Here is a 25,934-nt window from a genome sequence, read left to right as displayed (position 1 = left end):
TGCTAGAGTAAGATTGTACTAGTTCTTACCCGTCTAAGAACCATCTATGTAAATATCTAAAATGAGTAATTACTGCTAAGAGAAAAGTATGATATGAACTTATCTACCAAAGAGAAACAAACTCACAGACCTTGAAAACAAACTCACGGTTACCAAAGAGGGAAAAGGATGGGGGAGGGATAAATTAGGAGTTTGAGATTAGCAGATACAAACTACTATTATATATAAAATGACACACAGCAAAGTTCTACTGCATAGCATCGGGAACTATATTCACTATCCTGTAATAAACTAAAATGGAAAACAATATGCACACACACACACACACACACACACCCCTGAATCACTTTGCAGTACATCATAAACTGACACGATGTTGTAAACCAACTATACTTCAATAAAAAAATTTTTTAAAGCATCTACATGTTTAATGTCATGTTTTTCTAAAAGACATATATCCAAATTTAAAAGGCTAGTTACTATAGCTATGAAAGCTACAGAGAAAGTTTATTATCAGAGAGGTGTACTCTAACTACTTCTGCCTTTAAAACTTCCATTAGAAAGAAATGGTCAACTTATTACAAAGCATAAGTAAATATTTATGAAATAAATTATATCTCTAGGAACATTAATACATTTAAAATTCTACAAAATGACTGGTTTCTATCAAACATTCAGTTCTATGATATTTTAATCCCAAAATTGAACTCTAGACTGAAGCTCACCTTTCCTTACTTAAAATTTGTGTTTTAAAATTTGGAGGGGGAAAAGAAACTATTCGTAAAACCTACAGCAGTCCCAGGTCCAGAATTTCCTAGACTGCATCACATCTGGGGAATTTTGGGGACATCTTACGTAAGGAGTTAATCAAACCTTTGAGAAGCTAAATATATAATTTTTTTAAAAGCAATCATTTATCACTGTACTTTCACATTGTTCTTCTCAGAATCAATTATGTAATTCAGAATACAATCTACAGTCAAATCTATGCAGTCAAAAAAAAAAAAATCACTTGGTTCAGGATGGGGAACACGTGTATACCTGTGGCGGATTCATGTTGATATATGCCAAAACCAATACAATATTGTAAAGTTAAAAAATAAAATAAAAAAAAAAAATCACTTTGTCAACATACACTTCTTCACATGAGAAATACAATTAATTATTTAGTAAAACAAAAAGTCTACAAAACAGATGGCACTTTTGTTTTAACATAGATATGCACAGAAAAGTGTATAAAAATATTCATAGAAGTTATTTTTCATGATGTACTAGAACAGTAAGTGATTACTTTCGTTTTCCTTGTATTTGTGTCTGGGTATGTTTTCTGCACTGAGCACATAAAATTATAGCATACATAATGATAAAAAAAAAGCAATCAACATAAAAAAAATACTACTTTCTTTAAGTCTTCAGAAGACTTTTTCTAAATAACCCCACTGGTATGACTGACCACAGAGGTGCCAATGGACAATGCTGTATCACTGAAGCTATGCTTGTGAAATTTCTGACAGATGTTCTCCCAAAATGTTTTATTTTTCCCAGGTATCTGAAACCACATCAGATATTTCTTAAGATTATTTTAACTAATATGTTAAGGAAGAATTTAAGAAATCTTATTATCTGAGCCTTCCCAAACAGAATCTCTCTTATCTACAAATGCTTTGAAAAGTCAAGCACTTTTTGATACTCAGAGATTAAAAGGTATAATGAGATTCTGATTTGATAATCTCTGTATGAAATCAATCTCAGAAAGCTACGTGTTTTTCATGCTTAAAAATGATTTTTCATTACTTTCAATGCCATACTGCCCTATACTTCTAATTTACTCTGAAGATATTTTAATTTTACTCTTAATATTCTGCAAAAGCGTTGTTTGAGGACAGATAGGGAGAAGATTTAAAAGGTTACGCTAAATTAGCTCAGTTTATAATACTCTGTGTTACTTATTCTATGAATTATTGGCCTGGACATCCAAGCCAATAAAGTTTAATAAACAGTATATACAATAATAATCACACTAACTTTTCTTATTAATTCCTGGGTAATTCCAAATTCATGGATGAACACTAATCTAGCAGCTTAATTTAGCTTAAATATTTCTTGAAAACTATTATGGTGCCTCTGGATATTAAAACATAACAATGAAAGAAAGTTCCTGCTCAGAAAGTTTGTCCTTCAGTTGCTAAGTCATGTCTGACTCTTCGGGACCCCATGGACTGCAGCTCGCTAGGCTTCCCTGTCCTTTACTATCTCCTGGAGTTTGCTCAGACTCATGTCCATTGATTGAGTCGATGATACCATCCAATCATCTCATCCTCTATGGCCACTTTCTCCTCCTGCCCTCAATCTTTCCCAGCATCAGGGTCTTTTCCAATGAGTCAGTTTTTCACATCAGATTAGAGCTTCAGCTTCAGTTCAGAAAGTTTATAATTAGGCAATTCTACCACTTATAAAATTTATGAAATTTGCTTACAACTGTTCCTTTTCTGCATAAACTCAAATTCAAAAAAAAGAGTAACTATTTTATGGGTTTGGGGGTATATCAGCTATCTCCAGATACTCAAGAGGAATACCCATGAGGTTTTCAAGAAAGAAAATGCAAAGAGAGCAGAGAAGAACAGTAACATAGATGCCCTAGTTTCCAAAAGAACTAAGGGCTCGACTAACATTTCAAAAAAACTGATACTGGAGTTGGGCACCTGGGAGATCACTTTTCATAGAAAACTCAAATCTATTCTTGAAGTCCTGATTAGCAGAAATGGCAATATTTGCTTAAAATATAAAATGTCTTAATAACATTTAACTTTGAAAGCTAACCTATACAACTCTTTTCTGAAATACAACTTAGATCAAGAAAACTGGAACAGTTACATTAGAATTACTTATGCATTTCTTATTTCAATGAAACATCATAGATATTCAATATGTAAAGTATAAGTGTACAGATAGGATCAATAAGATTTAGAGCTATATTAAACACACATAAAATTCCTACAATGTTTATTAATCTCCATGCAATAAGATTTAAGAGCTATACTACACACTCACACATACACCACACCACACCCTTACAATGTCTATTAATTAACCTCAATGAAATGTATAACTTCAGGTCACCAAATGGGTGGTAAATTAATACTGATACTTTATCTACCCTGGGTGGTATTGCTTAAAAACTGTAAATAGGGCTGATAAGTTTGATATTCCAAACTGCCCTGGGATGTTGTATAACATCCATTATAACACCTTCAAAATATCTATAGATAGTAATCTTGGAACTTATCTAGGTGATGACAATGTATAAGTGCAAGATGACAAGATAATATATAAATAAGAAGTGTTTTGTTTTAGAGTTGGCCTACTACAACCTACATGGACAACCTACAACAAATAAGCCCTAAATAAAATTGAAGTCATAAACCATCAATAACAAACTGACAGTTTCTACTAAAATTAAATTAAGAACAAACCAATATTAGTAGAAAATAGAATTAGGAGGGCTGACAAAAAGTGGTAAAATAAGCTTTGGACTTAAAGGTTTATAAGATATGATGGCAAGCATGAAATACATGACTTACCACAGTTATCCAGTTTAGCTTCTAAGCAGTTTCATCTGTATTAATCTCATGTACGAATTCATTAAAATTAGTGACAAAGAATAAACCATCATACAGTTCTAAACTATAATTGGTAGAGAAATGACACAGTTCTAATAAGCTAAACATAAATGCCAAATTGAATGGTGATATGTACAGAGAACTGTGGTATGGTAAATTCAAATACATCAAACTGAAATCCTGGGGATAGAAGAAATGCTGATTGGTTGTACTGACTTGATTGGTCAGAAAACTATGGCCCAATCCTGTTTATGTAGGATCCATGATTGTGTGGATCACAATAAACTGTGGAAAATTCTGAAAGAGATGGGAATACCAGACCACCTGACCTGCCTCTTGAGAAACATGTATGCAGGTCAGGAATCAACAGTTAGAACTGGACATAAACAACAGACTAGTTCCAAATAGGAAAAGGAGTACATCAAGGCTGTATATTGTCACCCTGCTTGTTTACCTTATGGGCACAGTACATCATGAGAAACACTGGGCTGGAGGAAGCTCAAGCTGGAATCAAGATTGCCGGGAGAAATATCTATAACCTCAGATATGCAGATTATATCACCCTTATGGCAGAAAGTGAAGAAGAACTAAAGAGCCTCTTGATGAAAGTGAAAGAGGAGAGTGAAAAAGTTGGCTTAAAGCTCAACATTCAGAAAACTAAGATCATGGCATCCAGTCCCATCACTTCATGGCAATTAGATAGGGAAGCAGTGGAAACAGTGGCTGTCTTTATTTTGGGGGGCTCACTGCTGACGGTGACTGAAGCCATGAAATTAAAAGATGCCTACTCCTTAGAAGGAAAGTTATGACCAACCTAGATAGCATATTCAAAAGCAGAGACATTACTTTGTCAACAAAGGTCCGTCTAGTCAAGGCTATGGTTTTTCCAGTGGTCATGTATGGATGTGAGGGTTGGACTATAAAGAAAGCTGAGTGCCGAAGAATTGATGCTTTTGAACTGTGGTGTTGGAGAAGACTCTTTTGAGAGGCCCTTGGACTGAAAGGACATCCAACCAGTCCATCCTAAAGGAGATCAATCCTGGGTGTTCATTGTAAGGACTGATGTTGAGGCTAAAACTCCAATACTTTGGCCATCTGATGCGAAGAGTTGACTTATTTGAAAAGACTCTGATGCTGGGAAAGATTGAGGGAGGGAGGGAGAAGGGGACGACAGAAGATGAGATGGTTGGATGGCATCACCAACTCAATGGACATGGGTTTAGATGGACTCCGGGAGTTGGTTGATGGACAGGGAGGCCTGGCGTGCTGCAGTTCAGGGGGTTGAAGAGTCAGACACGACTGAGCGACTGAAATAACATGAACTAAGAACTGATTTTAAAGATAAACATTTGCCATCAACTCGAGGCTATGAAACACTGACTCTGAACCATGGTTAAGAGAAATTCCACAGGCTTCTCAAAAGAAATTCATTCTTCTAATCAGTAGACTTGTATTACTCAATTATTATATTAATTTGAATTTCATCAATGAAAAATTTGTGAAAATTTGTTTTTCTGTTTTCTGTTCTGTTTTGTTTTCTGTTATGTATCTCAGACATCCTTGACTTCCATTTTTTGCCGACAAAGCCTAAAACGTTTTATCTAGCCCTTTACAGAAAGTTTGCCAACTCCTGTATTAGAATACTAATTTGAATAATAACAAAGAATGCAAAGGCTTTTAGGAAACAAGAAAATCAAAATATCCAAACTTAGATCTGAGTGTAGTGTAGCAATCAGAAAGGAAGCAGATCTGCTGAACTAAGTTGAAAGCTTCAATCTGAAACTAAAAGATGAGTTACCAAAAAAAGATGGCCAAGACCAGTGATCTCAGGTGCAAATCATAAGAAACTATATGGATAGTAAGGAAGATTCTTGATCACACATGGTGTTGCACACAGTGATACTTAGCAAAATCATTTTTTCAAAAATATTTTTGCAAATCAAGTACAAGGATTTTAGAGCAACTTAAATCACCGTCCAGGGAATAACTAGCAAAATTTAAAACGAACAAACAAGGACGTACTGTACAACACAGGGAAATTTGCTCAATACTCTGTAATAACCCAAATGGGAAAAGAACTTGAAAAAGAATGGATACATGTATATGTATAACTGAATCACTCTACCCGGAAACCAATGCAACTGTTAATCAACCATTAGTGAAAGTCACTCAGTCGTGTCCAATTCTTTGTGACCCCATGGACTATACAGTTCAAGGAATTCTCCAGGCCAGAATACTGGAGTACGTAGCCTTTCCCTTCTCCAGGGGATCTTCCCAACCCAGGGATCAAATCCACCATATGCCAACATAAAATAAATTTTTTTAAAAATAAAAAAATAAATACATAAAAACAAAAACTACAGAGGCTCACTCAGCACAATAAAAACTAAATTCAAGCTGTCCAGATACAGAACAGGCTGCATTCCAAAGTAGCACTATGATGTTTGAAATATTCAAGAAAACACTGAAAAACCACCTGCCAGGAATGTAACTAAGTAGGTTCTTTCAGTGGATGGGGAATTGGGACTACAAAACCGCTAAGGAGATTTTCAATTTTCCATTCTATGAAACATTTGGAAAATCAAGACTAAAACCCAATAGGAGGTAGGTGTTGCTTCAGACAAACTAAGCTTATAATCAACCATCTAGTGGTCTAAATATAGAAACACTAGATATTTCTAAAGGGGGAGGTTTGAGAACTTATTTAAGATATCAATATTAAAAGCTTTAAAATCTTAGTGCTGCTATTCTTAAGAAATAATACCCAATATCCAAGAAAATAATACTTTGCTATGATGTTGTTAACAAAGGTTTTGACAGACCTAATAAATAAAATCATATTAAACCCATACATAAAAATTCTGCTTCTATCAAGTGGTCTAGTAATACACACTCATTTTTTTCATTTTATAAATATTTAAATACTGACTAAATACAAGCATCTCCTATGTGCTCAGCAGAGTATACGAGCAGAGCACATGGTGAACAAAAACAGAAAACAGACTCACCTTGATTATTTCCACCAACTGATCCACACCACTGTCTCCTGGAAATATTGGCTGTCCTAGCAACAGCTCAGCCAACACACAGCCTGCAGACCATACATCTGAAGAGAAAAGAAGATAAGAGCTTATTAATATCACACTTTGTAGCTTATGTTGTGTTAAAAACTGATACATTTTCTAATTTTACTTTGATCAGAATAAATACCATAAGGAAAAGATTGTATAATCCAAAACAGAGGGGAAAAGTCATCAAATAATCCTTAATAGATTTAAAAACTGTTAAACTTACTAAACAGGAAACAGGGCAATAAGAATATTCTAATAAAGGGTAATATCTTTATCATATGTAATATCTGCATTAATTATCCAGTATGAGATGTTCAAGTCTTCAACAACCATGACAGAGATTATAGTAGGAAAGCAGAGAGCATGATTATTTACTCATTATACTTAAAAATAAGTCAAAGTGATACAATCTCTGCACATTACCAGGTGCTTATAGAGAGTAGCAAGAAGGGTTCAATCTCCTATACACAGGAGAGTAAGCCAAATGCAAATTTCAGAAAAAGAAAATTTTAATATTTTAAATGGCTAACTATTGTCTTGTAATATAACTGACAGAAAATGTGCTTAAATATATATTTTAAAATGCAAAGGCAGAAGAATACATTGTATTTTACAAATTATAAAATATAATTCACTTTTGAGTCAAACAAGAAACCTCAATTTTGACAGAAAACTTAAATTTTAATGATTTATAAATAAATTTACAAAAGGAAAAAATAAAGCATATATCCTGGCTTACCCACAACAGTCAGTCCTGGTCTAGATGACTTCCTGTGATAATAATGAAGAGCATCCCCTTTATCTCTTAAAAGTATTACCAAATGGAAAGATACATTTTATGGGCACTTTATTTAGAGCCCACTACTTAAGACTTCCTGCCAAAAAAAAAAGAAGCTAATTTTCTGGATTCCTGGGTTTTGTATGAACCAACAAACAATGGCTTTAGGGAGATGAACATAAATCGTCACTGGGCTTTCCATCTATCAGTAGGGAAGGAGAAAAATGACTAACGGCATGCGCGAAACAAATAATTTATTCAGTTTAATGCAGTAAGATGCACTATCATGAAGAACTGGAAGCTAACACAATATTGTAAATCAGCTATCCTCCAATATTAAAAAAAAAAAGGATTGGAAATCCTTGCTCCAAAAACTACTTTTTACTGGCCTAGACAAATAATGACACAAAATTCATTTAAGAAATTCAAGTTGATTTTGCCCAGCAACGCTTTTAACATCATTGTTAAAAAATATTTCTAAAATGCATTTGTATTAGTACACTTTAAAATATCTTTTTGTTTATTTACAAATCTTTCAGAGTCTTAAGAAGCAAGTTTCCTAAATCTAAACAAGGAGGCCAAATCTAGGCTTGAGAGGGTTCAACGGCCCCAGCTGCATCAGTAGACTATGGGGAATCTAGAAAGTCAGTATCTGGTTTTAGGAGATTTATTTTACTTTAGACAAGTAAATGTGAAGGAGACTGCTGGAAAGCAGGTACTCATAACATCCAAAAAACGGATTCCTAATAGAGAGAACACACTACACTGGCCCTTCTTTTCTGAGAAGATTCCTGAAGAACTGCTAAGCACATGGACATTTACAGAAGTAATAAACTCTTAAGAGGGTCAAAGGTTTATATAAACATGCCTTAATACGTCAGATGATACTTTCATGACTTTTCAGAAAGAAACAAACCACATTTATTTTAGGTGAGGCTGGCAAAACTCACCCCAGTATGAATCTCATTCCTGGTATGCAGATGATTAATTTCATATATGTGAATAAAACATAAAGCATCTAGAAAATCCAAAGACTGTCCAAAGATAAAGGGCTGAAATTTGTTCTTTGGGAAGAGTCAAGTTAATAAATACCACAAAAAGAACACCATTTTTTCTATAGTACTTTCACTAACATTTTATTTAATCCTCATGGCCCCTCAGAAAGGTAAGCAAAACTGTTACTAATCTCTTTTACAGTTTAGCTAAGTAGTAATAAATCTGGAATTCAAATCCAGGTCTACTCTAACCAAAATATCCCTTTCACTATTTCTCATTTGTTCCTGAACAGAATAGGCCATATAACATAGCCACGATGAAAACTATGAGCATTATAAACAACACACACACACTCTCTCTTATACTCTCTATCCAGTGAAGTAGGACACACACATACTCACTCACTCACTCTATTATACTCTCTATCCAGTGCAGCAGGTCTCAAAGTATGATGTGCAGAGCCCTGAACCTCCTGGACCTTTTCAGAGGTACTGAGGGCAAAGTTAATTTTCATAAGAATACTCAGATGTTATATGTCTTTTTCACTATGCTGACATTTGCACTGATGGTGCAAAATAAATGGTGGGTAAAACTGCTGCCTCTTGGCACAAATCAAAATGTTCCTTGGCATTTTGCCCTTTGGCCAAAAAAAAAAAAAAAGGTAGTATTAGTAATATATATTTCTATGTAGAGGTCTTTGTTCATATTAGAGAATTTTAACTTGTATAAAAGAGAAATTGTTCAAGTTCTGATTTTTCCTTGACTTTCTGTTATTGTGGGGTTTTTATTTTATTTTTTGTTTGGTCTCGTTTGTATGCTTTTGTTTTTGGACTAAGGAATTCTCTTCAAAAACAACATATAACAATAAAATAAACTACTTGCATGCCTAAGATTGTTCCTTTCTTTAGATTCCTATTCACATCCAACTGTTCACACTCTGTATGTTCACTCCCACTGCTGCTGCTGCTGCTGCTAGGTCGCTTCAGTCGTGTCCGACTCTGTGTGACCCCATAGATGGCAGCCCACCAGGCTCACCCGTCCCTGGGATTCTCCAGGCAAGAACACTGGAGAGGGTTGCCATTTCCTTCTCCAATGCATGAAGGTGAAAAGAGAAAGTGAAGTCGTTCAGTCATGTCTGACTCTTAACAACCCCATGGACTGCAGCCCACCAGGCTCCTCCGCCCATGGGATTTTCCAGGCAAGAGTACTGGAGTGGGGTGCCATTGCCTTCTCTGACTAGTGGGCTGAAATGAGGTAGAAGAGGTGGTCAACAAAGAATGAAGCCAACTGTCTCTATTCAATGCCTTCCATCCTTAAAGATCTTTTGTGACAACTGCTACAGAATCTGAATTTATTCAAATTACTAATGAAAAAATTAGTAAATTTTTTAAAGCTGACTAAAAATTAAATAATCAGTTGAGTCAGCACAGTATGAGTGTCAGTAATATTGTAATCCTATCACTTTAATCATAAACTTAATGGATGAAAATTGTCCAACTGGAGATCAAGCTCAGAGAGAACTATTTCAGGGGAATTTTTTAAGTGAAGAAAAGGTATACTTAGAATTTATTTAAAATTTTAAGTTTAAAATAACTGTAATCTTAAAGAAATCATACAATCACAGAGGAGTAGCTTTATTATTCTCTCATAATCCAAGAAACCTAAAAGTAGAATAGTAAATATATTTTAAATTCTATACATTTTTATATACAAATCTTCAAGAAGAAACATATTTCAGGGCATATTTATATCTTTATATTTAAGTATAGATTAGTACTACTAAATTACTAAAAACAAGATATAATGCATAATCACAAGCTATTATATTCAGATACAGTACTTACCTATACTAGAGGTATAATCAGTGGCTCCAAAGATCAACTCTGGTGCCCTATAGTACCGAGAACAGATATACGAAACATTGGGTTCTCCACGGACCAGCTGCTTTGCACTAATAAAAAAAAAATCAAAAGCAGAAATTCTTTAATTAAATCTAAACCATAAAAGAACCTTAACTGCTATCATTTGCAATATAATATTTAATCTAAGAGTCCCATAATTCCAATCATGCAATATATAAAAAAAGAAAATATGAGCCATAACTCTAACAAAAGAAACATAATTTTAACATATCACTCTGAAAAAAGAATAGTAACTTTTAAAGAATGCATTTGTCAACTGTCACCTGAAGAGTTTTAAAAAAATAAAAAAATGATAAATGTTGAATTTCTTCTGCTATTTTCCCCTGAATTTCACTCTAAAATACAAAGAAGGGCAGAAATATAACAGGTAATTCCCCTTACCAAAAAGCACTATAATTGATTATAAGAATGAATATTGCTTACCCAATATGTTTTTTAAATGGGTAAGAAATTGGCCACTCTATTAAAATTTGACTTCTGATTCAGAGTGAGTATCCCATGGCTTGCAGACCCAACCTACTTTATTTTTTCCACCATTTGGTCAATTTATTAGCTGTCTTAACATCTGCTATCCAATAAAAAAGATAGGTCATTTCCTGTAGGGCAGAGATAATTCAAAGCCTATGAATTCTAATTCCACTGTTGTAAATTATTAACAAATCAAATCACATATTCTCTAATTCAACTTTCCTTTCCAAATACTTTGTGGCATGTATTTTAAATATTAAATTAAAATTAGTTTCTTTTGAAATGTCTCAAAACAACTTGAAGATACACTGAAATATACTGCTATAGAAGCTAATCATTTTGACATACAATAATAGGGAAGATAAATACAGCAAATAAATACAAACAACAAAATCAAAATAGTAAAAAATAAAGTAACAAAAAAAATTTTTTTTAAAAATCTTTTTAGGTAAAGGTACAAGAAAATCAGAGTAGAGGCAGATGAAAATAGTCACAAAGGTTTCAGTTTGGGCTTTCTTTTCTTCCATTTATTTCTGTTCACTGGTAATGCTGACCATAACCTGATCTTTCTTCATCACAAGTTTTGAAGGTGGGAGACAGTTTATCCACATACAGCAAACATTTCATAAATTATTAAATACTAATCCCTGTTTTAGGCTGTATGAAAATTAAGATACTTTCACAGCATAACTGACAAAAGTTTCTACCTTATAAAGGATTTATTAAATTAACAAGACAGATTCCAATTACATTGTCGGAAAATTCACTATAAGATAAAGGTAGTATTAGAAATACCACAGCCTACAGATTTTTTTCACTACTTGATGAAGCTGCCTTCAAAGTGTATCCCAAACTCTACTTGCTCAAATCAGACGTTAAAAACAAAACAGTAGCTCTGTTATCAGAGCCACTAAAAGTGAACTATTCTTATCATTACCACAGAAGTGAAATCCCTATCCCAAACATATTAAAACAAAGTGATTTCTATGTCCCAAAAAAACTCCCATAGAAACAGTGTTCTAAAACTATGGTGAGAACAGAAACTCCACTAACTTGGTATCTCAGAAGTATTTTTACAGTCCACACCAGTCAGTCACTCTCAAGCAGGGGAAAGACATAATAATAAAATTCATCTGATTTGGGCATTTTATCTTACAGATGCTTGTTCAAGCACCAAATAAGAGTTTTTGATTTAAAATCCTTTACCCACTTCTTACAGTTGAAGGAACAGTTAAGAGCCCTGCAAAATGAGTTGAATCCTGTGACAGAGGTCTGAAATTAGAAAACTGTAAAAAGCAGATGATCTAAAAGGACATTTTTGTGAGACTAAGAATTAACGCATGAGAAAACAGATATGCATTTTTTTTTAAAGACTTTTCCCCAAGAGACAACCTGTGGAAAATATATACAATATTAAAACCAAAATTTAATCTGTGGGTTGATATAAAAAGCATTACAAAGAAGAAGAATACCAATATTAGCAGGTGTGGGTCAATATCAATAAGCAGCTGAGATGGAAAGCAAGAATTTGTGAGGATGAAAAAAACTGGTGAGAATTCAAGACATATGATGTCTGGGGATTACAAGAAGAGAGAGTACTAAAGGTAATAACACTAGAAAGGAAGTGAAAGTTTAACTGCCTGAGTTACATGTGGATACAGGCTTGATTTCATCTTGAAAAGTCAGATCAGAGAGGCACAAAATGCTCAATACTATAAAGATGAAAAAGATTAATTCTTATTACACTATATATTTTACCAAGCAATGCATTTAAGAAGACAGAAAGAAAACTGTAACCTGCAATAAAAAAGAGAGAAATAAACTAAATTGTAGAGGAAAAGGAAGAAAACACAGCTACTAATTAAGCCTTTTACCTAATCTCTAAATTGAGGTTAACTCTTTCACTTTTCACTTTCACGCACTGGAGAAGGAAATGGCAACCCACTCCAGCGTTCTTGCCTGGAGAATCCCAGGGACGGCGGAGCCTGGTGGGCTGCCGTCTATGGGGTCGCATAGAGTCGGACACGACCGAAGCGACTTAGCAGCAGCAGCAGCAGCAGCAGCAATACACAGTTAACATAATACATACTACTACTAAGTCACTTTAGTGACTTAATAATACATAATACATAATCAGATCAGATCAGATCAGTCGCTCAGTTGTGTCCAACTCTTTGCGACCCCATGTCACAGCATGCCAGGCCTCCCTGTCCATCACCAACTCCCGGAGTTCACTCAGACTCACTTCCATTGAGTCAGTGATGCCATCCAGCCATCTCATCCTCTGTCACCCCTTCTCCCCCTGCCCCCAATCCCTCCCAGCAACAGAGTCTTTTCCAATGAGTCAACTCTTTGCATGAGGTGGCCAAAGTACTGGAGTTTCAGCTTTAGCATCAATCCTTCCAAAGAAATCCCAGGGCTGATCTCCTTTAGAATGGACTGGTTGAATCTCCTTACAGTCCAAGGGACTCTCAAGAGTCTTATCCTACACCACACTTCAAAAGCATCAATTCTTCGGCGCTCAGCCTTCTTCACAGTCCAACTCTCACATCCATACAAGACCACTGGAAAAACCATAGCCTTGGCTAGACGAACCTTTGTTGGCAAAGTAATGTCTCTGCTTTTCAATATGCTATCTAGGTTGGTCATAACTTTCCTTCCAAGGAGTGTCTTTTAATTTCATGGCTGCAGTCACCATCTGTAGTGATTTTGGAGCCCCCAAAAATAAAGTCTGACACTGTTTCCCCATCTATTTCCCATGAAGTGGTGGGACCGGATGCCATGATCTTCGTTTTCTGAATGTTGAGCTTTAAGCCAACTTGTTCACTCTCCACTTTCACTTTCATCAAGAGGCTTTTGAGTTCCTCTTCACTTTCTGCCATAAGGGTGGTGTCATCTGCATATCTGAGGTTATTGATATTTCTCCCGGCAATCTTGATTCCAGCTTGTGTTTCTTCCAGTCCAGCGTTTCTCATGATGTACTCTGCATATAAGTTAAATAAACAGGGTGACAATATACAGCCTTGACGAACTCCTTTTCCTATTTGGAACCAGTCTGTTGTTCCATGTCCAGTTCTAACTGTTGCTTCCTGACAGGCATATAGGTTTCTCAAGACGCAGGTCAGGTGGTCTGGTATTCCCATCTCTTTCAGAATTTTCCACAGTTTATTGTGATCCACACAGTCAAAGGCTTTGGCATAGTCAATAAAGCAGAAATAGATGTTTTTCTGGAACTCTCTTGCTTTTTCAATGATCCAGTGGATGTTGGAAATTTGATCTCTGGTTCCTCTGCCTTTTCTAAAACCAGCTTGAACATCAGGAAGTTCATGGTTCACATATTGCTGAAGCCTGGCTTGGAGAATTTTGAGCATTACTTTACTAGCGTGTGAGATGAGTGCAATTGTGCGGTAGTTTGAGCATTCTTTGCCATTGCCTTTCTTTGGGATTGGAATGAAAACTGACCTTTTCCAGTCCTGTGGCCTGAATTTTCCAAATTTGCTGGCATATTGAGTGCAGCACTTTCACAGCATCATCTTTCATAATACATAGTACATAATACATAATACATAGTAATACATAATACATAGTAAGGTATAATAATATTTTTTTTTAAATTAGTTCCTACTGAAAAAGGAATATATACACATAATAAATGGGAACAATTTCTAGGAGTTAAATTGCTGGGTGAAAGACGATCAGATCAGATCAGTCGCTCAGTCGTGTCCGACTCTTTGCGACCCCATGAATCGAAGCACACCAGGTCTCCCTGTCTATCACCAACTCCCGGAGTTCACTCAGACTCATGTCCATCAAGTCAGTGATGCCATCCAGCCTCATCCTCTGTTGTCCCCTTCTCCTCTTGCCCCCAATCCCTCCCAGCATCAGAGTCTTTTCCAATGATTTACACTTATAATTCTGAGAGAATTTACCAAAAATTATCCCCACCAGAAACTGTACTAGTTGATACTCCCTAAATAAGTATAAGAAAAGGTAACTGAAAGAACAGATAGGGTAGAAGGGTGGGGTTGAAGATTAGAGAAGGAAGGAAAAGAGAGCTAGTTTACCTTCCAAAGTCACAGAGTTTCAAGACAGCTGTATCAGGATCCAACAAGAGGTTCTGTGGTTTAATATCCCGATGGCAGATTCCAAAGGAATGGATATAGGCTAAACTTCGGAACAGCTGATACATATACAACTGGAATAAAGAGTAAACATTAAATGAATATTTACTTTCTATCCCGAACAACTCAGAATCCTTAAGCAGGAAACAAAGTAACAGATTTCCAGAAAAGAACAAGTGAAATGCTGGGGATTGTTAGCACTCAATCTTTCTTTAACAAGCTTCATGGCATTTCTTTATCAACTAGCTAATTATAGTTTAGTTAACCAAAGTTATATTTGTAACATGTATATAAAACATCTTCTAACAACTTAAAAAAGGAAATTTTACAATTTGCTTTTATAATTTTTTATTTTACTAACCACAAGACTGTTTTTTTCCCCTAAGCACAAATTTAAAAACTCAGAGGGATATTCCAAATCTTATGACTAAGTAACAATTAGACCATAAGCCAGTCTTCTGTTTTGTTTTTTTCCAATTCATCATCCTTTGTCAGGCCCAGAGGTTATTGATACAGAGGTCTGGGAAAATTCACATGTGAACTGAGAAAATCTATAATCAATGATCTATTCAAGACATCAGTAAATCTATTAATAGCACCACCACTCTTCTGTTAACATCCTTCAGAATTAAGTAGACTTCAAAATGCCGTTTAAAAGCATATCCGAGATGACAATTGACATCAGTCAAAAAAAAAATACATCAATTTTATTACAAAACAAGATACAGTGAAAAACTGGGTCTGTGTGAAAGAAAGAATTAGACTCTTGACTGGTGAAAAGGGGGTCTTTGTGTAAAGAACTTGAGTGTATCTTAAACTTTCTATTTGTTTCAAGGTCAGTGTTTTGATTCACTTATAAATTTTTCTGACTACTCACCTTCTGACTTGTAACCCAAACTTATATACCATAAAAAGAACTTTTGACATGATTCAAATCAAAGATATCAGTGTCTTGGTGAAAAATAACAAAAAGACAGTTAAAGGTAAGATAAAGCATTGACATAAGGTATCACCTATAAATGAAGTGTTTTGACTCCTACAAAAATATATCTCATCAACAATTTACATGAAATACTTAAGACAGAGGAACATACTAACAATACTATAGTAATCTCATCAGCAAAATCCATTTTATTACTATAAAGCTTAAAATTGTTACTATTAAGTGAATGTTTTGATACTCAAAACATTTACAGTCAATGCCATTTTATTTTCTAGAGTTATTTGTATAAAAGGTAAAATGCAAAAAATTGTACTTAAGATATGTGAACTTTTAAACTTAGTGAAAGTCACTCAGTCGTGTCCGACTCTTTACGAAAATGGACTATACAGTCCACGGAATTCTCCAGGCCAGAATACTGGAGTGGGTAGGCTTTCCCTCCCTCCAGGGTTTAAACTTAAACTCCTAGTTAATTTTCACAATGTCATAGTTAAACAAATAACATTTTTCTAATAATCTACTACAACTTCATAATTCAGTTCAGTTCAGTTGCTCAGTTGTGTCCAACTCTTTGCAACCCCATGAACTGCAGCACGTGAGGCCTCCCTGTCCATCACCACTCCTGGAGTTTACTCAAACTCATGTCCGTTGAGTCGGTGATGCCATCCAACCATTTCATCCTCTGTTGTCCCCTTCTCCTCCTGCCTTCAATCTTCCCCAGCATCAGGGTCTTTTCCAATGAGTCGGCTCTTTGGATCAGGTGGCCAAAGTACTGGAGTTTTAGCTTCAACATCAGTCCTTCCAATGAATATTCAGGACTGATTTCCTTTAGGATGGACTGGTTTGATCTCCTTGCAGTCCAAGGGACTCTCAAGAGTCTTCTCCAACACCACAGTTCAAAAGTATCAATTATTCAGTGCTCAGCTTTCTTTATAGTTCAACTCTCATATCCATACATGACTACTGGAAAAACCATAGCCTTGACTAGACAGACCTTTGTTGGCAAAGTAATGGCTCTGCTTTTTTTTTTTTTTTAATTTAAATTTTATTTTATTTTTAAACTTTACAATACTGTATTAGTTTTGCCAAATATCAAAATGAATCTGCCACAGGGATACCTGTGTTCCCCATCCTGAACCCTCCTCTCTCCTCCCTCCCCATACCCTCCCTCATGGCTCTGCTTTTAATATGCTGTCTAGGTTGGTTATTACTTTTCTCCCAAGGAGTAAGCATCTTTTAATTTCATTGCTGCAGTCACCATCTGCAGTGATTTTAGAGCCCCAAAAATAAAGTCTGTCACTGTTTCCACTGTGTCCCCATCTATTTGCCATGAAGTGATGGGACCGGATGCCATGATCTTAGTTTTCTGAATGTTGACTTCTCAGCCAACTTTTTCACTCTCTTCTTTCACTTTCATCAAGAGGCTCTTTAGTTCTTCTTCACTTTCTGCCATAAATGTGGTGTCATCTGCATATCTGAGGATATTGATATTTCTCCCTACAATCTTGATTCCAGCTTGTACTTCATCCAGCTCAGCATTTTTCATTATCTATTTGGCATATAAGTTATATATATATTGATGTTTCTCCCGGCAACAACTTCATAATTATGCTGGATCAATTACCGGCCACTCTAACATGGGTTGTAGGCTTCCCAGGTGGCTCAGTGGTAAAAGAATCCACCTGCCAATGCAGGAGAGCCCGGAGACATAGGTTTGATCCCTGGGATGGAAGTTCCCTTAGAGGAGGAAATGGCAACCCACTCCACTACTCTTGCCTGAAAAATTCCATGGACAGAGCAGCCTGTCAGGCTACAGTCCATGGGATCACAAAGAGTTGGACATGACTAACCATAAGCACTATTAACATGAGTTACAGCAAATAAACAAGATTAATATTGGTATCAGGTCCCCCAAATTAAATAACACCTCAACACAGTCTATGCATATTTAAAATCACCAAAAGTTTAAACTTCAGCTAAAGACATACTATATCTATAAATGGCAGTAAAACATTGAATTTATTAATATTTATAACCATATTTTTATAATTTTATATGATATGCTTGCTCTGCACAATAAGGGATTTAAGAAATTAAATAAAAAGGTGCTATGGGTACCAAAATTAAAATCCATGATTATTTGTGAAAAAATTTGTCAGAAAGATGAAAAGTATTTTTAGTACCTGGGTCATGAAAGTTTAAAAGGTGAAGGCTTCACACTTAAAACTGTACACAATTATAATGAAATTCCAGAAACACCTACTATGCAGCTTTCCCTCAGTATGATGCAATAATATAGTTGAAACACACCCAGCACTCTCCTCTGCTCATAATAAATACCTCTAAAATGGGAAACTGCTCTGTTTTTACATACCTTGACATAGATCACAGGGAGCGTCTGTTTGGCTCGACTATAGTGTCTGGCGACTCTGTAGACTGTTTCCGGAACGTAGTCCAGCACCAGATTAAGATAGACCTCATCTTTCTGAAAGTTTATTAAAAACAAACCAAAAAAAACAAAATTAGGAACTAGTCTTTAAATATTCAAATTAGAGTAAATTCTCTATACATTCACTTATTTGGATTTTTAAAGCAAAGATTTATGTGTTCAATTTTAATTATAAAAAATAAATTCAGAATATAACCATAAGAGCAAAAACAAATCTACCACATTTTTTTAAACTAACAATTCCATGGCAAAAACACAGTCATTTCAATACTGGTAAGATTTAAAATCACATTTAAACTATTATTTTGGTTAAACGATTTTAGAGGGTATCATCTGTCATAAAATTTAGTATTTTCTAGTTTGAGAATCACGGCCCTCACTTCATCCTATCAGGAAAGGTGTCATGGTAGGAGAATAAGCACTGAACTGGGATCTAAGAGATGTGCATTGCTACCCTCGCTCTGCTAACTGATGTATGCAAGTCATTTAATCTGTATATGCTTCCATTTCTTCAACTATAACATGAAAAGCGGGGCTTCAAAATTTCTTTAACCTTACAAAAAGATTTTATAGTTATTTGTAGCCTATAATTAGTAAAATAACCACATGTCTTCTACAATTAACTGAACAAAAACAAAGGAATAACTTATAAGGTACTGAGTTATCATACTCACAAGAATACTACAAGTCTTACGTTTAAATATCCATTCACAGCAGCACAAAGACACCAATCCAAGTTCAGTGGAAACAAAGAAGGGAATTCCAACTAAGTACCAAGGAGGAAAGAAGAACAGAGTGCTACCTTCACCATGTTCATGTGAATATCAGATAAGCAAACTGAAGTTAAGTGAAGTGAAGTGGCTCAGTTGTGTCCGACTCTTTGCGACCCCATGGACTGTAGCCTATCAGGCTCCTCCGTCAATGGGATTTTCCAGGCAAGAGTGCTGGAGTGGATTGCCATATCCTTCTCCAAGGAAGGAAGAACACAAAGCTGAGAATCCCTGTGTTCAAGTCTAGAACTGGTTACCGAGTGGGAATATCTGCAAGCAAAATTTCCCAATCTTCCCAGTTTGAAGTCATCTTATCTAACAAACTAAAGTGGAGAATTTCAATTTTCAGCATTTATTATGTCAGCAGTCACTGCAGAGGAAGTAAGAAAGTAAGGGTGCAGGTAAAAGAAATATCATCTAAATTCAGTATGAAAGGGCATTTCAGTTCAGTTCAGTCGCTCAGTCATGTCTGACTCTCTGCGACCCCATGAACCGCAAGCACGCCAGGCCTCCTTGTCCATCACCAACTCCTGGAGTTCACCAAACCCATGTCCATCAAGTCAGTGATGCCATCCAACCATCTCATCCTCCACTGTCCCCTTCTCCTCCTGCCCTAAATCTTTCCCAGTATCAGGGTCCTTTCCAATGAGTCAGTTCTTCGCATCAGGTGGCCAAAGTACTGGAGTTTCAACTTCAACATCAGTCCTTCCAATGAACACCCAGGACTGATCTCCTTTAGGATGGACTGGTTGGATCTCCTTGCAGTCCAAGGGACTCTCAAGAGTCTTCTCCAACACCACAGTCCAAATGCATCAATTCTTCGGCACTTAGCTTTCTTGATAGTCCAACTCTCACATCCATACATTACCACTGGAAAAACCATACCCTTGACTAAACGGCCCTTTGCTGGCAAAGTAACGTCTCTGCTTTTTAATATGCTCTTTAGGTTGGTCGTAACTTTCCTTCCAAGGAGTTCAGTTCAGTTCAGTCATGTCCAACTCTTTGCCACCCCATGAATCGCAGCACACCAGGCCTCCCTGTCCATCACCAACTCCTGGAGTTCACTCAAACTCATGTCCATCGAGCCAGTGATGCCATCCAGCCATCTGATCCTCTGTTCTCCCCTTTTCCTCCTGCCCCCAATCCCTCCCAGTATCAGGGTCTTTTCCAATGAGTCAACTCTTCGCATGAGGTGGCCAAAGTATTGGAGTTTCAGCTTTAGCATCAGTCCTTCCAAAGAACACCCAGGGCTGATCTCCTTCAGAATGGACTGGTTGGATCTCCTTGCACTCCAAGGGACTCTCAAGAGTTTTCTCCAATACCACAGTTCAAAAGCATCAATTCTTCGGCCCTCAGCTTTCTTCACAGTCCAACTCTCACATCCATACATGACCACAGGAAAAACCATAGCCTTGACCAGACGCACCTTTGATGGCAAAGTAATGTCTCTGCTTTTTAATATGCTATCTAGGTTGGTCATAACTTTACTTCCAAGGAGTAAGCGTCTTTTAATTTCATGGCTGCAATCACCATCAGCAGTGATTCTGGAGCCCCCAAAAATAAAGTCTGACACTGTTTCCACTGTTTCCCCATCTATTTCCCATGAAGTGATGGGACCAGATGCCATGATCTTCGTTTTCTGAATGTTGAGCCTTAAGACAACTTTTTCACTCTCCACTTTCACTTCATCAAGAGGCTCTTTAGTTCCTCTTCACTTTCTGCCATAAGGGTGGTGTTATCTGCATATCTGAGGCTATTGATATTTCTCCCAGCAATCTTGATTCCAGCTTGTGCTTCTTCCAGCCCAGCATTTCTCATGATGTATTCTGCATAGAAGGTAAATAAGCAGGGTGACAATATACAGCCTTGATATACTCCTTTTCCTCTTTGGAACCAGTCTGTTCCATGTTCAGTTCTAACTGTTGCTTCCTGATCTGCATATAGGTTTCTCAAGAGGCAAGTCAGGTGGTCTGGTATTCCCATCTCTTTCAGAATTTTCCACAGTTTATTGTGATCCACACAGTCAAAGGCTTTGGCATAGTCAATAAGCGTCTTTTAATTTCATGGCTGCAATCACCATCTGCAGTGATTTTGGAGCCCAGAAAAATAAAGTCAGCCACTGTTTCCCCATCTATTTGCCATGAAGTGATGGGACCGGATGCCATGATCTTAGTTTTCTGAATGTTGAGCTTTAAGCCAACTTTTTTGCTCTCCTCTTTCACTTTCATTAAGAGGCTCTTTAGTTCTTCACTTTCTGCCATAATGGTGGTGTCATCAAGACAGAAAACTACATTCAAGATATGGGCATCAAAGAACACAGCAGATGTCAGGAAAACAGTTCATTAAGATAGCATGCCATTGACGCTACTACTACCTTTACATTTTCCCCAGTCTTTCATCATCTCCTCTCCTTCCTCCACACTTAGCTTAAATTCCATGGTCCAGCATTACCCTCACTTTCTAACGAGGGACTTGGTAAACAACAGCAAAGCCCTGCTCCCTGTTTTTATAACTCTTTTTTCATCCTTACCCTCAGTTTATGACCTTGCTTGCACCACTACATGATACATGTACCCATTTTCCAGCTTCTGTCCCTATATACTTTTCCTTCACTACTCTAACTAGAGATACGCTGACCAAGCCCCTTTCTAAGCCAAACTCTGCTGCATGTAAACAAACTACTCTGCTCTTCCTATTCATAGTCATGGCTCTAGTAACTTTTTTTCTGTCGATTATTCTCTTTTTCTAAGAGCATTACATGCTATTATTTCTCCTATCAATTAAAAAAAAAAAACTCTCTCTCTAATCACACTGATCTCCACCATCCTATTTTCTGGCATCTTTAACAGCAAAATTCTTCAGAAAAGGGGTCTAAATTGACTTTCTCCAATACCTGGTTCTTCTCCTTCTCTCTAAAACTTACGCCAATAAAATTTCACCACCACTATTCCCTCAGAATTATTCATCAAAGTCAATAATCTCCTTGTTGCTGTATTCAATGCCAATTTTCAGACATCTTTCCCCTCTCTTATACTTGACTTAGCAATGATCTGAAATAATCGATCATGTTCCCTTCTTTGAAATATTTGAATCAGTTGGATTTTAGAACACTACGCTCTTTTGGCTTTCATCCTATCTTAAGGACAGCTCTCTGGCTCTTTATTTTTTCTATGCTTTATCTCTTAATGAACAGAGGATTCTAAAGCTCAGTCCTCAGATCTCTGTTCTTTGTGTAAGCCCATTCATCCAGTCTAACAGCTCAGTATTACTAAACACTGATGACTTCCAAATTCATATGTATCCCGGACCTCTGCCTTTAAGGATATACTCTCCGGGTTAGTATATCCAATATGTACTTGACACTGTTCAGGGTAAAAACCTTAGAATCATCATTTCTTCTCCACTCTCTACTTTCTCCCAAACATATACATACATTCCCATATCAAAAGAATCTAATAGTTCTATCTGTAAAATTTATCCAGGATCCAACCACTACTTACCATCTTCACTGCTACAACCCTGGTCTGAGCTACTCTGAACTCTCACCTGGATTACTGCAATATCCTCCTAAACAGTCTCCCTGCTTCCAACTCCAGCCCTTTACAATCCAACATCAATAAAATATAAAGTAGACTGTATCTCTTCTACTCCACTTCATTAAGATTTATTCTTACAGATAAATGGTCTACAAGGTCCTACACATACACTTCCTTACTTCCCTCTGGCTCACTCCTCTCTGGAGACAAGAGCCTCCTGCTGTTTGTTGAACACATTTGGCAGGCTCTGGCATTCAGGGCCTCTGAACTGATCAATCTTTCAGTCTGGAATATTATTTTCCAGATATACACAGAGCTCACTCTATTCAACTCCTTCAAATCTTTGCTCTAGTGTGAGTTTTAGAGTGGCTTTCCCTAGTTCTCCCATTCCAAATTGTAACCCATTCCTCTACCCCTAGTTCCCATCAGCCTTCATCATTTTTCCAGGGATACTTATCACTTTCTAACCACAGAGTTTACTTTTTATTGTTGGCTTCTGCCCCATGAGGACTAAGCTCCATGAAGGAAAGCATTTTTTTTTTGTTTTGTCCTCTGCTCTATTTTCACCTAGAATAGTGTCCAGCACACAGCAGGTATTCAAAAAATACTTGCTGAATAAATGAAGATCAGAGGGAATGGATATTACCTAAAAATTAGGATGATGGTCTGCCAAGTTTTAACTAAACAACACTATGAAAAATGGATATGGAGAAGAGGGAAATTGGGAAAATGAGAATCAAAGTAGCATAAGCAGCTGGAAATCTCCTATAAGAATCCAAGACCTGGACCAGGACATAGGCAATAAGGATTTTTTAAAAATGAGGCATGGGGCAGGTATACTGTATACCGGCTAGTTACACCAGACAGTAATAGAACCTGAGAAACAAAGAGGTTTGGATTAATTTAGCGTCTCTAAACTTGGGCTATTAGGTAGGTAATGAGACAAGGAACACAGAAAGAGCAAAAAGGTGTGAGGGGGGAAAAAGTTAGTTGAGCTTTTACTTAATGAACATGAGAACATTTTAGGTAGCTATGTTTTGTAGGTGACTGGAAATACCTAGATGGTTGGTCAAGTCAAATTCAGAAAACAAGAGTAGAGCACAGTTAGAGACTCAGGCAATAGATGAAACTATAAGAACAGAACCACTCACTTAAGAGCGGGGAAAGGAGTATAAGATCCTTGAAACTTAAGAAGCAGGAGACCTCCGGGGGACAACTCAGCAACAAGCACTAAGAGACATAAAAGAGCAAGGAAAGACTAGCACAGAAAGACCCAAAGCTGAGTTTTAATAATCCTGAGATGGGGAACAGCAAAGTGTTTCAACAGCAGGAAGGATGCAACTGAAAAGGCTTCTGAATCTGAGATAAAATGGTTCAGTGATGGTGCTGGAAAGAGCAGCTTCAGTCCACGGTGCCAGCAGCAACCAACCTGTACTGAGCTCAAGAGTGAGCAGATGATAGGTGAGAAACAGGAGGCAGTCAATCTAGTTTGTTCTTATAAAATCCCTAATGGTGAAAGTAAGGAGAGAACTGGTAACCTGAGGGGAAACAGAAGTCAAATAAAAAATCTTCATGAGCTTTTTGTTTGTACTTTTTAATGGCTAAGAGAGCCAAATTTATTTGTAAGCTGGGTGGATAAAAATAGAATAAAGTTTTAAGAAAGGAAAGGGATAACTGATGAAACAAGGTTCTAGAACATGACAAGAAGAGGAAATAAAAAAACGCAGAGAAGGTATACTCTGTAGTAATTAAGAGGCAAGGTTAGCATGAGTCACACAAACTAACAGAAGTCCCAACTCTGCTACAAGTCATGTGACCACAGCAGGTTACTTTACTGCCTGAAGCCACAGTCCACTAGAGAACAGTACTGCTAATGATACATACTTTAAAAGGCTGTCATGAAATTTTAAGAGATGATCCATATACAACTCTTGAAGCATATTACCTGGCACAGAATAAAGATTTAGTTTTAACTATTATCAATTTTAAAAAGAAATAATACCACATTTTTTTCTGTACATCTAAAATAAGTGATTAGGTGTTAGGGAGAATAAGTAAAATGAATGCTATGTCTGAGGACCCCATTTCTTATAAAAGGTCATTAATACAGATATCAAAATTATTCTTTTTAAACTATTATATGATTACAGGTTTCTTGATTTTAAAAAAATCTTTTGACAAAGCTAATCACAATATATATTTATGAATGACCTGGAAATATGTATGGTAATTTAACTCATGTGCTAAATAATCATACCAAAAGTGAAGAACAAACAGACTAAAAAATGAATGCCAAGTTCAAGGAAGATTTCTAGTTGTAGGGCTATATTTATTACACTATGACTAATATGGAGGTTCAAATTATATTTGGAGCAGCAGTTTGCAGATTAATGTAAGTCTATTTTTGTACATGTTTTCCTTTATTAAGGGCTGCAAAAGCCTAAACAACAAATGCAGATGTGTGAAGCCAAAATGTATAACACAGTAAGAGGTGGTAGCTGGTAAAATAGATTAGATTAAGATATAATTAAAAGCATGTTACTTTAAAAAAAAAAGTGCCTGTCAAATAAAACACATCAGGGGATGGATCTGCCAGTCAATTTACAATTTCCTGACTTTAACAAACCACCTAATATTGCCACAAACCTAGGGAAAATGCCTTAAAATGGAAGACCAGTTAGAATTTAAAGGATGCTAGTAGTCTAGAATGCTAAGCCAAATCAACAATAAAAAATTTAAGAAAGATAAATATAAAACCCTATGATTAAAATCAAAGTATCAATTCATTACATAAAAAGACACCTAAGACTTGATAGTAATTCATCTGGAAAATAAATGACAGGTGTAACCAAATAGAGCTCAAAAGGAATCAACATTGAGATGTAGCTAATGAAAAAATTTGATGTAATATTAAGGTGATACAAAAGAAGTACTGTGTTCAGATCAACAAAGATAATTCCACTCTACTTTGCATAATTCAGGCTTTATTTGATGTATGAATGATATTCATTTTTAGGCACTATATTTTATTCATAATATTAACAAAATACCACAAAGGAAGGTTACTAAAAACAGGTCAACTGTTCTCATTTATTACACTATAAGAAATACGGAGATTCAAATTATATTTGGAGTAGTACTTTGCAGATTAATATGTCTATCTTTTTGCTCAAATAAATTCTATTTATTCACTCTATTAATTAATCAAAAGCTTGTCAGTTTTCTTTAGAACCTTAGTGGAGGTCTGTCCATTTTGTAGGTAT

At 36.2% G+C, this 25,934-nt stretch overlaps 1 protein-coding gene across 6 annotated transcripts in view; it reads right to left on the bottom strand.

Annotated features, from left to right (window-relative positions):
• GSK3B (glycogen synthase kinase 3 beta) overlaps positions 1 to 25,934 on the bottom strand; it is a 214,947-nt gene that overhangs the window by 58,437 nt on the left and 130,576 nt on the right. For all 6 annotated transcript variants that reach the window (XM_086404344.1, XM_086404335.1, XM_086404351.1 and 3 more), the window contains exons 4-7: positions 18,291 to 18,401; positions 14,920 to 15,050; positions 10,310 to 10,416; positions 6,629 to 6,726 (exon numbers count right to left, since the gene is read on the bottom strand). In XM_086404344.1, the coding sequence (XP_086260470.1) occupies positions 6,629 to 6,726; positions 10,310 to 10,416; positions 14,920 to 15,050; positions 18,291 to 18,401 (447 nt within the window). The remainder of the gene's footprint in view (positions 1 to 6,628; positions 6,727 to 10,309; positions 10,417 to 14,919; positions 15,051 to 18,290; positions 18,402 to 25,934) is intronic.

This window comes from Bos grunniens, chromosome 1 (assembly GCF_055505025.1).
Source record: "Bos grunniens cultivar Pamir isolate PY7600 chromosome 1, Bosgru_T2T1.0, whole genome shotgun sequence".
Taxonomy (NCBI): Eukaryota; Metazoa; Chordata; class Mammalia; order Artiodactyla; family Bovidae; genus Bos; species Bos grunniens.
Note: the sequence above shows the minus strand (reverse complement) of the source record. Positions and strands in the feature narration are given on the sequence as shown.